The sequence below is a fragment of the Equus asinus genome, chromosome 6, assembly GCF_041296235.1.
Source record: "Equus asinus isolate D_3611 breed Donkey chromosome 6, EquAss-T2T_v2, whole genome shotgun sequence".
Lineage (NCBI taxonomy): Eukaryota > Metazoa > Chordata > Mammalia > Perissodactyla > Equidae > Equus > Equus asinus.
The window spans coordinates 20,363,221-20,376,257 of NC_091795.1; the positions used below are offsets into that span (position 1 = coordinate 20,363,221).

Here is a 13,037-nt window from a genome sequence, read left to right on the forward strand (position 1 = left end):
GTACTGGCTAGGTTTGTGTGAGTGCACTCTGTGGTGTTCGTACAGTGACGAAATCGCCTGATGACACATTCTCAGAAGGTATCCCGGTTGCTAATGACACATGACTATATAGCAAAGTCGTAGAATATATGTCCAATATGCAAAAATCAGTTGTTTTTCTATATAGTCAATTAAAACAGAAAATGAAATTAAAAATACTATTTACTATAGCTTCAAAAATAAAATATTTAGGAATAAATTTAATGAAAAATGTGCAAAACCTCTGCACTGAAGACTATAAAACAATGCAGATAGAAATTTTAGAATAAGCAAATATAGAGAGAGAACATACTCACGAATTGTAACTCTCCAAACTGTTAAGCTGGCAGTCCCCCAAACTGATATGTGGATTCAGTACAATCCCGGTCGTAACTCTAGCTGACTAAAAAAACACAAATGGTTAAGCTGATTTTAAAGTGAATGTGGAAAAACAAAAGACCTACAAGAGCGTTTGTAGTCACAACATGGATGACTCTTGAAAACATTACACTAAGTAAAGGAAACCAATCACAAAAGATCACATACCATATGATTCCATTTATAGGAAAGGACCAGGACAGGTAAATCCGTAGAGACAGAAAGTGAGTGAGTGATTGTCAGGGCTGGAGGAAGGAGTGAGTGGGGAGTGTGGAGCTTCATTTTAGGGTGATGACAATCCTCTGAAATTAGATAGTGGTGATGATCGCACACTTGCTCGAGTGTCTTAAAATCCACTGCACTGCACACTTCAAAATGGTACATTTTACGGTGTGGGAATTATGTATCTCAATAAGATAAAATTAATGGACTTAGACTGATTCCAAGACTTAGAAAAATTTTAAGTCATACTAATCAAGATAATGTGCTCTTGGCATAAGGATAGCACAACAGAGTCAAGAAATAATTCCACACATGTATAGTCAGTTGATTTTTGATAGAGGCACCAAGGCTTTATATTAGGAAAGGATAATATTCCAACAAACAGTGCTGGAACAACTGGATAAATACAAGGGAAACAAATCACTTAGACTCCTGCCATGCACATCACACAATAATTAATTCAAGATGCATCATAGACGTAGATGTAAAAGCTTAAATATGACTCCTCTGGAAGAAAACAGGAAAATGTATCAGGACCTTGAGATATTCAGTTTCTTAAGACACAAAAAACAGTAACTATAAGATCAAAAAGTTGGTAGATTAGACTTCACCAAAATTAAAAGCTTATGTTCCTCAAGAGAAACTTAAAACGAAAAGGCTTTCTGTAGACTGGGATAAAATATTCTCATATATCATATATAAAAATACACATATCTGACAAAGGACTTGTATCCAGAATATAAGTAGAATTCCTATAAATCAATAAAAGATAACTCAATTTGTAAAAAAAAAAAATGGACGGAGTACTTGAATAGACATTTCACTAAAGAGGACAAAGGAATAAAAGTACATGAAAAGTGCTTGATATAATTGGTCACCAGGAAACGCAAATCAAAACCACAGTGAGAAGTCACTACATGTCCACTAGAATGGTTAAAATGAAAAAGATTGACAACACGAAATGTTGGAGAGGATAGGGAACAGCTGGATTGCTCATACGCTCCTGGAAGGAATGTAAAGGTGTAAGACTTTAGAAAGCAATTTGACAGTTTCTGAAAAAGCTAAACATACACCTGCCATACAACCTACCATGGTTATACTTACCCAGGAGACATGAAAGCGGATGTCCACAGGAAGAGACTAACTTACACTATTATTCACAGCAGCTTTATTCTTAATAGTCCGGAACTGGAAATAACCAAATGTCCATCAACAGGTGAACGGATAAAGTCATTGTGGTGTCCCCATCCCATGGAGTACTGCTCAGTAATCAAAAGTAACCAACATTCTGCAACATAAATAAATCTCAAAACCTCCGTGTTGAGTGAAAGTAGCCAAATCCAAAACAATATAGAGTCCATAGATCATACTTCTATATATGAAGTTCTAGAACAGGCAAAACTAGGCTGTGGTGATTATGTAAAGCAGACTAGTGGTTGCATCTGATGGGATTGAGATTGACTGGAAAGGAATTTAAAGAACCCTCTGTGATGATGGAAATGTTAAGTGTCTTGATTGGGATGGTAATTACATAAATATATATGTTTGTAAAAATCTCTTCAGACTGTACATTTAAAATTTGTGTATTTTTTATATATGTTATACTTCAATTTAAAAAAATCAGTGTATTGCCCCTTTTAAGAGAATAGATCTCAAATGCTTGGATTTCAAATGCCCCATGGAAACATTGTTAGGTTGAGGAATCTCACTTTTGTTCTCTATATCAGTTTATGCTGTTGACCTCCTCATAATGTACCAGTTGTCCTCCTAGTTTATGGAGGGGCACTATTTGCAAATTACTTCAGTAACAGAAGCAAGTACTTACTGGGCATAGATTGTGCGTCAGGCATCTTATATACGCTAACTTGATTAACGTTCATGCAAACTCTATGAGGTAGATATTATTATTCCTTTTTATAGCTGGGGACACTGAGTCAGAGAAAGGTAATTGCTTTGCCCAGGGTTGCACAGCTCGAGCCAGAATTCCGCGTGAGGCAGCCTGGTTCCAGGTCTGCTGAAAGTGCTGACAGAAGAGCCTTGGTCACATACAGAGAAAACCTTTTTCTTCCCTGTTTTATTTGTACCATAAGCACATTCCAACAATTCGTACATCAGAAGGAAACAGATAGCCAAAGTTATTTTCTTCTTGAATATGATACTGCAAAATCCTGAAGATTTTTAATTCCATAAACTTTAAAATGTGTTGAAACTATCTAAGGTGAAGTGTATGTATGTGAGTTTGCTCGCTTGTTTAAACTCCTCTAAAACTAGCATTCAGACTGCGAATTCAAGTTGCTAACTTGAAAACCTGGTGGTGGTTGCAAATAGTTGTCAAATCTGTTAACTTTTTGCACACCTCCTACATTTCCAGGTGGTATGTTAAGGCCAGCACCTGCCCAAAGCTTTCACTGTTCACTCTCCTTTAGAAAATGTGTAGTATGTTTCCTTATTGGATTGTTAAATGTGAGGCTGTAAAGGAAAACACTGTTATTTTATATTTTATATATATATCTCTCTAAAATGTTTCTCATTATAGCTGAAGGAGTAAAATTGAGAGTCTCAAAAACGGTTTCCAATGGAACAGCTAAACCTGCAACTTCTGATAATTTTGTGAGTATAGTATATATTGAATAGAATCTTAGTCTTTAACACTTTAGAAGTCTATGTGAGTGTCACATTCATACCATCAGGAGAACGTTTTTTTACCAAGATTTTTTATATGAAAATAAATGTTACGAGGTAGTGATACTAGTTAAGTCTGATAACTGTAACTTAGAGAGCCTCGCTTCTCGAGTGCTATTCCTGCGCCAGCAGCAGGGGCACCCCTTGAATCTTGTTAGGAATGTGGAATCTCAGTCCTGCCGCAGACCTTCTGAATCCTCATCTGCTTTTTAACAGGATTCCATAGATGGTTCATATGCACATTAAAGGCTGAGAAGCTTTGTTACAATGAAAGCTTGTATTAACTTTTCAGCATTTTTGTTTGTTTTGGTGAGGAAGATTGTCGCTGAGCTAACATCTGTTCCAATCTTCCTCTATTTTGTGTGTGGTACACTGCCACAGCATGGCTTGATGAGCAGTGTGTAGGTCCACACCTAGGATCCAAACCCACCAACCCCAAGCCGCTGAAGCGGAGCATGCGAACTTAACCACTGCGCCACCGGGCAGCCTGCTTTTCAGCATTTTAAAGTGATTTTTGAAGCCATTTCGGATAACGTTTGTTAATAACTGTTTGAAAAAAGACTTTATGTATTACCTATGCAGTTACCAAAATTAGCATTTTTTTAACTATGGAAGGGTAAATAAAATGGTAAAATGTAGGGTAGAGATGAGTTTTTAAATATGGGTATAATTTATGCATGAAAGTGATAATTATTAAGGTAATTAATCAAAATGAAAATCCCTATCATACAGTTTTATGTTCTGCTTTTTTTACTGTTATGTATGTTGTGGTTAATATTGTGTGAAACTTTATGTATCCGTATAAGTTCTGACAGGACAAATTATATATGAGAACAGTTTTATCTGTTGGATTTGGTAAATTCTCTGATTTTTATTTTTGGTAATATAAAAATTATTCAAAATATGTTCTTTGAGTAGTTTTGTGGTAATTTAACTAAACTTTAAAAAAACTACAGTAGTTTTAATTATCTGGTGTTAGGGCTGTAAAACTTTCAGTTTTTTAAGGTATTTTCCTCTTATTTTAGGGATATATTTCAGTTTATTTTAAAGCGCAGTATTTGCAAACACATCAAGGAAATACTTTTTCATTTCTCTAAATTAAACGCAGTCCCGCTCTTGATCAGAAGTCAGAGGCCTTGTCTCTCATTGACTTATTTCTACTTGAGACTCACTCAGAGAGTGGGGTCTCTGTTAGGGCTGGCTCAGTGTCTTTGTCTCTCTCTAGGTGAGCAAGATGTGATTAACACTAGAACCAGAGTATTCCATGTAGCCAGGTAGACCACACAAAGAAACATTTTGATTTATTTTACATTGTAAACCAAAATATTCGAAATACCTTTTACTATTTTTCTTTCTCCCAGTGAGATAACTATAAGCAAGTTTCTATAAAAAAATTGATACCCCAGATTACCTGCTGTTCTTCTCTTGTCTGCTGTAGAGAGATGAGCATAAATACCAGTGATAGAAATAAAAAGGCTCTTGTAATGTTAGAATATTTGTACCATAGTCTTTCTCTGTTGAAAAAGTCTAAGTTATGGTTAAGAATTATAAATTCATAATATAAAAACTTGAACAAATTAAGACGAATTCTTAGAGCAAAAAAATCAATATAAATCAATATTTTTGCTATTTTCTATCTTATAAATCAACTCTTTGTATTTTTACTGTGGTTTTTCAGCACAAAAAATAACACCCGTGCATCTAACTAAAACCAGGAAGTACAAAAATCCAAAATCCAACTTTTTGTTTGTTTGCCTATTTAAGAAAATACTAGCATAATTTCTGCGTGGCATAAGTGCCAACTTATTAGGACATTAAAAGACTGTCCTAATGAAAATTAAAAGAATGTCATGCATTTATGTTTAAATACTTAAATTTTATATTAAACATTCTATTTAAAAATTCTGCTTTTGGGTGCAAATAAGCAAATGTTAATATATAAATATTTATTTCTACAGGATGAAGATTTGAAGTGGGTGGAAGAAAATATTCCCTCTTCATTCACAGATGTGTAAATATTCTCAGTTAAAGTTTGGGTCTAAACTTTAGTCCATAGTATAAGGGTTAATTTTCCCTCTTCGTCATGTGCTTGTCATACCGCACCCCTCCAGGTGTTTTGTAGACCCACGTCACCAGTGACTGACTGTCTGACTGACTTCATAGCGAACTGCCGAGAAAACAGCCCTGCCTTCATCTCTTTCTCCTTCCTTTTTCACTGTACAACAGCTATTTTAATGCTTGTGCCCTGTAACCAACTCCACCCTTTTCTGATCTAAGGTTATCAGGATCAGCAGCATTTTATTTTCTTTTAACTTTCTATTATGGAAGAGTTCAAACATGTGTAAAACATTTTTTTTACAAAGGTAACCACACTACCATGTGTGGTGAGGAAGCTGTTGGAGGAAAACATGAGCATAGGAAAAACCAGGTGCAGAGGAGGCCCCTCTGGGACCTGTGAGTGATCAGCTGCCTTTATCTGTGCTCTGTTTGAGGCAGGATTGCAGATCGCTGTTTGCACAGTAGAACAGTCTGAAGAGCCGATGTGATAACCCCACATGCTGCTCTTTCCTTTCTCTGCTCCCATCTTCCTATTTAGATAGTTCCTGTCTAGTGTGATCTTCCTTCCACCTGAAGAATTTCCTTTACATTTCTGGTAGTGCAAGTATGCTGGTGATGAATCTCTAAGGTTTTATTTGTCTGAAAAGTCTTTGTTTCAGCTTTTTTGAAAGGTATTTTTGCTGGTTATAGACAATTTTTTTTCTTTCAACACTTCAAAGATTGTCACTTGACTGTCTTCCGGTTTTCTTGGTTTCAGAAAGAAGTCTGATTTAGTTCTTATCTTTGCTCTTCCGTATGTTATGTGGGTTTTGTGTTTTTGGCTGCCCTCAGGATTTTCTCTTTATCTGTGGTTTTTATTACTATGAATATGATGATTCTAGACGTGTGTGGACATATATTCTCATTTCTCTTGGGTATTTGCCTGGAAATGGAATTGCTGGATCACATAGTAACTCTGTGTTTAACATTTTGAGGAAGTGCCAAGCTGTTTTCCAAAGTAGCTGCACCATTTTACAATCCTATCAGAATGTATGAGGCTTCCAGTTTCTCTACATCCCTGCCAACACTTGTTATTAATGGCTCGCCTTTTTGATTTTAGCTCTTAGTGGCTGTGAAGTGGCATCTCATTGTGCTTTTGAGTAACTGAAATTTGAATTGTCTTGTGGAGGGACTGGTGTTGTTTAACTCAACTGTAGGAACTGGACTTCATGCATTTCGGATTTGTACAAAGTGAGGACTGCTTAGACATTATGAAACTTACAATACACTATAACACTTTTTTAATAGAAAAGAAAAATAGGTGTGTGTGTATATATATATATATGTATATTCTTTTATATTTACCCATGCCTTTATTGTTTCTTCTTTCCTTCCTGTATATCTGAGTTATCACCTTTTCCTATAGGTCTTTCTTCAGTATTTCTTGTAGTATATGTCTGCTAGCAACAAATTCTCTGTTTTCTTTACATGAAAATGTATTTGTTTGTTTTCTTTTTTTGAAGGATAGTTTGGCTGGATATGGAAATCTTGATTGACTTTCGTTTGAGCACTTCTTTTCTTTTTTCTTTTTTTTGAAGAAGATTAGCCCTGAGCTAACATCCGTGCCCATCTTCCTCTATTTTATATGTGGGACACCTGCCACAGCATGGCTTGACAAGCAGTGTGTAGGTCTGTACCGGGATCCAAACTGGCAAATCCCGGGCTGCTGAAGCAGAACATGCGAACTTAACCACTGAGCCACCGGGCTGGCCTCTGTTTGAGCACTTCTAACATGTCCTTCCAATATCTTCTGGTTTCTATTGTTTTTGAAGAGAACTCAGTCATTGGTTGTACTGTTCTCATGTGTATAATGTATCATTTATTTTTTGCTGCTTTTCAGATTTTTTCATTATATTTGGCGTGTGTGTGTGATGTGCTAGGTGTGGCTTTCTTTTTGCATGTTCTCCTGGGGGTGTGTTGAGCTACTTTCTCCATCTCCCCATAGAGTTGTATAATCCAAGGTGGTTTCCAACATTTTAGTTTCTTGGGAACCCATGCTTGTTCACTTCTGAAAACTTCAACACAAGAAATTTAGCACAGTGCTACCCAAAATTCATGTACAATTTATGAAGCAAGTTTAGACTTTAGACTTCTTACACATGTAAACCCTTTTTTATGCATCTGTAGAAATGGGACTGAAATTTTGCAAATCATAAGATAATTTAAACATCATGAATAAACATATGATCTATTGTATTAAGAGATATTCCTGTGGCCTTTGTTAGGATTTTCCCTTATCTCTGATAAGCCATAGAGGTCAGCTTAGCACAGTTCGCCTTCTTCAGTGTACTGAGTACATCTTAATAGGTTTCAAATCATCATTAACCTCATAGAAAGAACAATTTTTGAGATTTTATCTAGTGTTTCTCTCTAAAAAGGTGCTATGCACCCAGCAGACTGTCTTCTGGGCCTCTAACTCTGGTTCATTTCTCCCTTAAAACATTCTCCTCTGGATTGTCCTTAATAGAATTATTCCAAACAATCTAACTTGGCTCCTTTCTCACATCTGGTCAGTCTCCAAGTTCTTTCTTCTGTCTTCGCGTTGTGCACTGATGTGACATTCATGTTGTAACTCTAGCACATAGACTTTTCCTCCAGGCTCTGTCAGTGCTCTACCACACAGCAAGGCTATGCATTTGCCTTTTCTTTTTATCCATATTATCTTTCCCAAGCAAAGGTTGTGTTGTGTAACTCTCTGTCTCTCCAGTACCCTTCACTGGTAGACATCCAGTCAATGGTAATAATGACATGGGTATTAAACAAATACTTGATTCCATAAATACCACCTTTCATAATACGTTTAGTCATCCTGATTTTTTAATATATATATATATATATTTTAATAAAAATTGTATATATTTAAGGTGTGCAACACGATGCTTTGATATATACATATACAGAATGAAATGATTTCTACAGTCAGGCTTATTCATCCCCCTTAAGTTCTCACAAAAGCACATGACGTGGGTTTTGAGATTAGCACATCACCACTCAGACACTTGTTCAGCTGTTTGAAGTGAAAAATAGCAGGGGCTGGAAAAGTGAATGTGTAGTTGGATGTCACTTGCGTTTGGAATTATTCATTTGTATGGTTTAGTCATTGATATTCCTCCCACATACTCGCCTGTAGAATTGCTGATCTTGCTTCATTTTTGTTTCCATTTTGAACTGATGGTTATTTTCATATTTAGTTGCTTTTTCACTGAAATTTTTGAAGTATAGCACATATTCTGGAAAGTGAACAGATCCTACGTAAGTGTACAGCTGAGTAAATTTTTAATATGAACACACTCATGTAACCAGCACCCAGATCAAAAAATAGAAATCACTAGTGCCCTAAAAGCCCCTTGTTTTCCTCCCAAATCATGACCTCACTTTCCCAAGGCACTGCTCTCCTAACGTCTGTAACTTTAGATTGCTTATGTCAGTTTTTTTTTTTTAAAGATTTTATTTTTCCTTTTTCTCCCCAAAGCTCCCTGGTACATAGTTGTGTATTTTTACTTGTGGCTCCTTCTAGCTGTGGCATGTGGGTCGCCGCCTCAGCATGGCCTGATGAGCAGTGTCATGTCCACGCCCAGGATCCGAACTGGCAAAACCCTGGGTTGCCAAAGCGGAGCACATGAACTTAACCACTCAGCCACAGGGACAGCCCCTGTGTCAGTTTTTAAAATGTGATTCCTCGACAGTTGATTCACTTTTTTTCTGTATAGTGTTCATTGTATGAATAGACCACAGCTTACCCATTTGGGTTATTTTCAGTTTGAGTTCTTCTCCATGTCCACTGGAGAACCTAGGTGTTTGTTTCTGTCAGCTCTGTCTATCCAAGAGTGGGAATTGGTGGATCCTGGAATACACCTATATTCAGCTTTAGTCGATACACTGGCCTTTTGATAACATCGTCAAATGTTTTTTTCTTTTATTTCAGTGCTCTTCCGGTGTTAGTGGATTCAGATGAGGTAAAATCTATTTTTGCTTATCTTCGTGGAGCTATTTTCGCAAAGTAGAAATGTACTTCACAAAGAAAGTGTGAAAGTTGCTTTTTAATATGGATACAAATTGAGCAGGCTGGAGACACTGTGCACTGATTTGTGGGTAAAGTTTAAAGAAGCTGGATCCTCATTTAAAACAGGAGCAAGATAAATACTTGTTGGTGTGAAAGAGAGGAAGAATTAATTTGTGAGATTTGGAGTCTATAATTTTCTAATACTTTGTATATAGGTGAGAGTTTAGAAGACTTTAAGATGACAGTTTGTCTAAATTAATCTCTTATACTTGTAGATATTTTTCTGGGGTATTAAGTTTGTATCTCATTTTCATTTACTAAGCAGGAAGTTTGAATAGAGGATGTGGATTTAGGACGGTTTTTAGGGAAAAAAAATTAGTTATGGATCATCTGGACATTGAAGAGGGGCCCAAGACAGGAAGTCTGCAGGGTAAGAATTAGAGGATGGATGTGGGACGTGAGCTTAGACACAGGAAGAGGAGAGGGAAGTCAGTGGTAGCTAAGGAGTAATTCCTGTGGTGGCTGCAGAGTTTGAGAGCGGCCACAGCTCTGTTCACTGAAAGGCACGGGAAATGGCCTTGGTGTCGGCGTGTCGGTTTGACTGTGTCAGATGAAAGTTTTAAGGAGGCTGCAGTGTGCCTGTACCTTCAACAAAACAGCTGAACTTCAGGATTTATGACTCTACAGGAAGATACCACAGAATTACTTTTAAAAGGGCATTTGTAGTATTTTTTGATAAATAGTTGATTTATAATTTCAAAAATACGTTAATTGCATAAAGTGAGGCAAATCGCTAGATAAGCTATGCCTCAGAAATTCATTTTAGCTCTGTCCCTGCCTCTCACTTGTGATTCTGAACTCAAGCTTGCAAGACATTACCATTTGCTAAACTTAGCAGCAGATAATTGACTGTACGTTACTGGGAAGTGTGGATTATATGGGTTTTTTTTCTGTATCTGATACCTCTGTGTGTATCGTGGAATATACTTAGTTCCCCACAAAACAAAACTGTGACTGTTGAAAGATTAGGTTCTGGAAGGAGTATCAGCATTTGATGCATATCTTCTTTTCTTTTTAGGAAATCATGACCAGGTCTGAAATGGCAGAAAAAATGTTCTCTTCCGAAAAGATAATGTGATTGGAAACCATATAAATGAAACCTAGTTAACGGTGAAGGAGTGTCCTTCCTCAAGACTAGAAGAGAGGCTTGCTTTGATATAGGGCAACAAGTTTTTGTTCCATTTTCTTGGAAATCTACGTGTTAAAATTAAGAATTCAGACGGTAGGAGAGTTCTGCAACCCTTTTAAACTGACTCTTGAATGTCAGTTTAAGGTCCATTAAGTTGCCTGGACTTGGAAATGCCTGAGAAAAGTATTATGATAAAGGTATATGCCCAAATGTCATTTGCTGATGGGTGGCAGGTGTGTGGATTTGGGTTCTCTGTTTTGTGGAAAATATGGAAATTCCAGATTTAAAAATTTTTTTACATAAAGCACTCCTACTGTCCTTCTGCTGACCCTTGAGAGAGACAATGTGATTCTTCTGAAGCGCGGTCAAGCAGTGTCTCCATCTCTCGGGTTTGTGGTTACTTGATGCAGCAGTAATTTTCTTTGCCTTATACTGAAGTGATTCGATAATAAGTAAAACTTGGTTAATGGTGGAATATGAGCATATTTATATGGTTAGTTTTGCTGTGTATCTGTGTGAGTGAGTGCACGCATCTGCACAAAGCCCATGTGTGTGTGATTGTTGTGAGTGCACACATCTGCACAAAGCCCATGTGTGTGTGATTGTGTGAATGCATGCGTCTGCACAAAGCCCATGTGTGTGTTATTGTGAGTGCACGTGTCTGCACAAAGCCCGTGTGTGTGATTGTGTGAGTGCACTTGTCTGCACAAAGCCCATGTGTGTGATTGTGAGAGCACGTGTCTGCACAAAGCCCGTGTGTGATTGTGTGAGTGCATGCGTCTGCACAAAGTCCATGTGTGTGTGTGATTGTGAGTGTACGCGTCTGCACAAAGCTCACGTGTGTGTGATTGTGAGTGCATGCATCTGCACAAAGCTCACGTGTGTGTGATTGTGAGTGCATGCATCTGCACAAAGCCCATATGTGTGTCTGTGTGAGTGCATGCATCTGCACAAAGCCCATGTGTGTGTGATTGTGTGAGTGCATGCGTCTGCACAAAGCCCATGTGTGTGTGTTATTGTGAGTGCACACATCTGCACAAAGCCCATGCGTGTGTTATTGTGAGTGCACACATCTGCATAAAGCCTATGTGTGTGATTGTGTGTGAGTGCACACATCTGCACAAAGCCCATGTGTGTGTGATTGTGAGTGCATGTGTCTGCACAAAGCCCATGTGTGTGTGATCATGAGTGCACGTGTCTGCACAAAGCCCATGTGTGTGTGATTGTGTGAGTGCACACGTCTGCACCGAGCCCTTGTTTGTAAATATCACCATTCACATCAGATCGTGGAGCTGGAGGTTCTCTGAGTTCAGGGGAACACAGTACCCAGAGAGAGAGGTCTTGAAGGTCACTTCCAAAGATCTGCTCTGCCATTGTCCCCTCACCCAGGCTGTCTGTGCATGTGCTGCTGCTGAATCTGCCTGGGGTAGGTGGGTACCCGGCCACATGGCTCCCCAGAGTACTTCCTCCCCTGCAAGCCGGAGACTCATTATCAGGGAACCTTGAGGAAGCTAGAACCCTATCCTTTATGTAATCTTGGCATATTTGGTTTCATAATAAAACATGTATTTAACTGCACAGGACAGCACTATTAATCTTGTACTTAATTTCTTAACCTTCAAGCATGTTTTATACATTATTTTGTTACATTAATGTATAATGTGTGATGTGAAATTTTTTGTTTTAATTTTTTTTAATGTAGACTATTCTAAACTTGAAAGGCAGTTGAATGTAGTATGGTGCAAATGTGACTGTTTTGCTGCTTTCATGACTAAAGATACAGGACTAGTGAGCATTTAGAATAGGAGTTACAGTTAGAATCTTGTATGTCTTCTTTTGAAAGAGTTCTAACCTTGTCATTGAGAATGATTTCAGAGAATTTTGATTGAGAATCATTAAAGTCTTAGCCAGTACAAACACTTTAAATATAACTTTCCATTCCTTTTCATTGTGAAGCCACAAAAATTTTTTCTTTCAGAAGTCTACCTTTTGAATTTGTTTCTCATTTACTCATATCATACAGGCTAGTAAAAAAGATTTATTTCTAGTCATGATGTCTCTTAAAAGATATGCTCAAATTTATTTTCAATAGTAAACATTGAACAGTATTGGCCAACTTTACTGAAAAGGCATGGTTTTCAAGATGCCATTGCTTGGGACATGCTTCCCAGGAAAAGAAGGTCTAAGTTAACAGTGTGGGTTCCAGTCCTTATTCAGTTTCCGCCCCAGCAATGGGCTCACACCCACTGCCTTTCCCAGCATTTATGTCCATCCTGGTTTTGGTGCATTCTACCCTTGGCCCCGTTGTTTCAGAGCTGGAGGGGACCACTGCCTTCTCGGTCCTAATGTTTTTCCCTAGTGCCACTCCCCAGATTTTGAGGCAGGTTGACCCCCAGCTCATCACCTGGCTCCAGGTGAATTTTGAAGCGCAGAATCCTGGGCTCCCAG

The 13,037-nt window shown here is 37.8% G+C and overlaps 1 protein-coding gene across 2 annotated transcripts in view; it reads left to right on the top strand.

Annotated features, from left to right (window-relative positions):
• Positions 1 to 12,167, top strand: part of TMEM87B (transmembrane protein 87B) — a 52,827-nt gene extending 40,660 nt beyond the window's left edge. For both annotated transcript variants that reach the window (XM_070511763.1, XM_014852723.3), the window contains exons 16-19: positions 3,155 to 3,228; positions 5,259 to 5,311; positions 9,323 to 9,353; positions 10,479 to 12,167. In XM_070511763.1, the coding sequence (XP_070367864.1) occupies positions 3,155 to 3,228; positions 5,259 to 5,311; positions 9,323 to 9,353; positions 10,479 to 10,538 (218 nt within the window). In that variant the 3' untranslated portion in view covers positions 10,539 to 12,167. The remainder of the gene's footprint in view (positions 1 to 3,154; positions 3,229 to 5,258; positions 5,312 to 9,322; positions 9,354 to 10,478) is intronic.
• Positions 12,168 to 13,037: the final 870 nt, after the last annotated feature.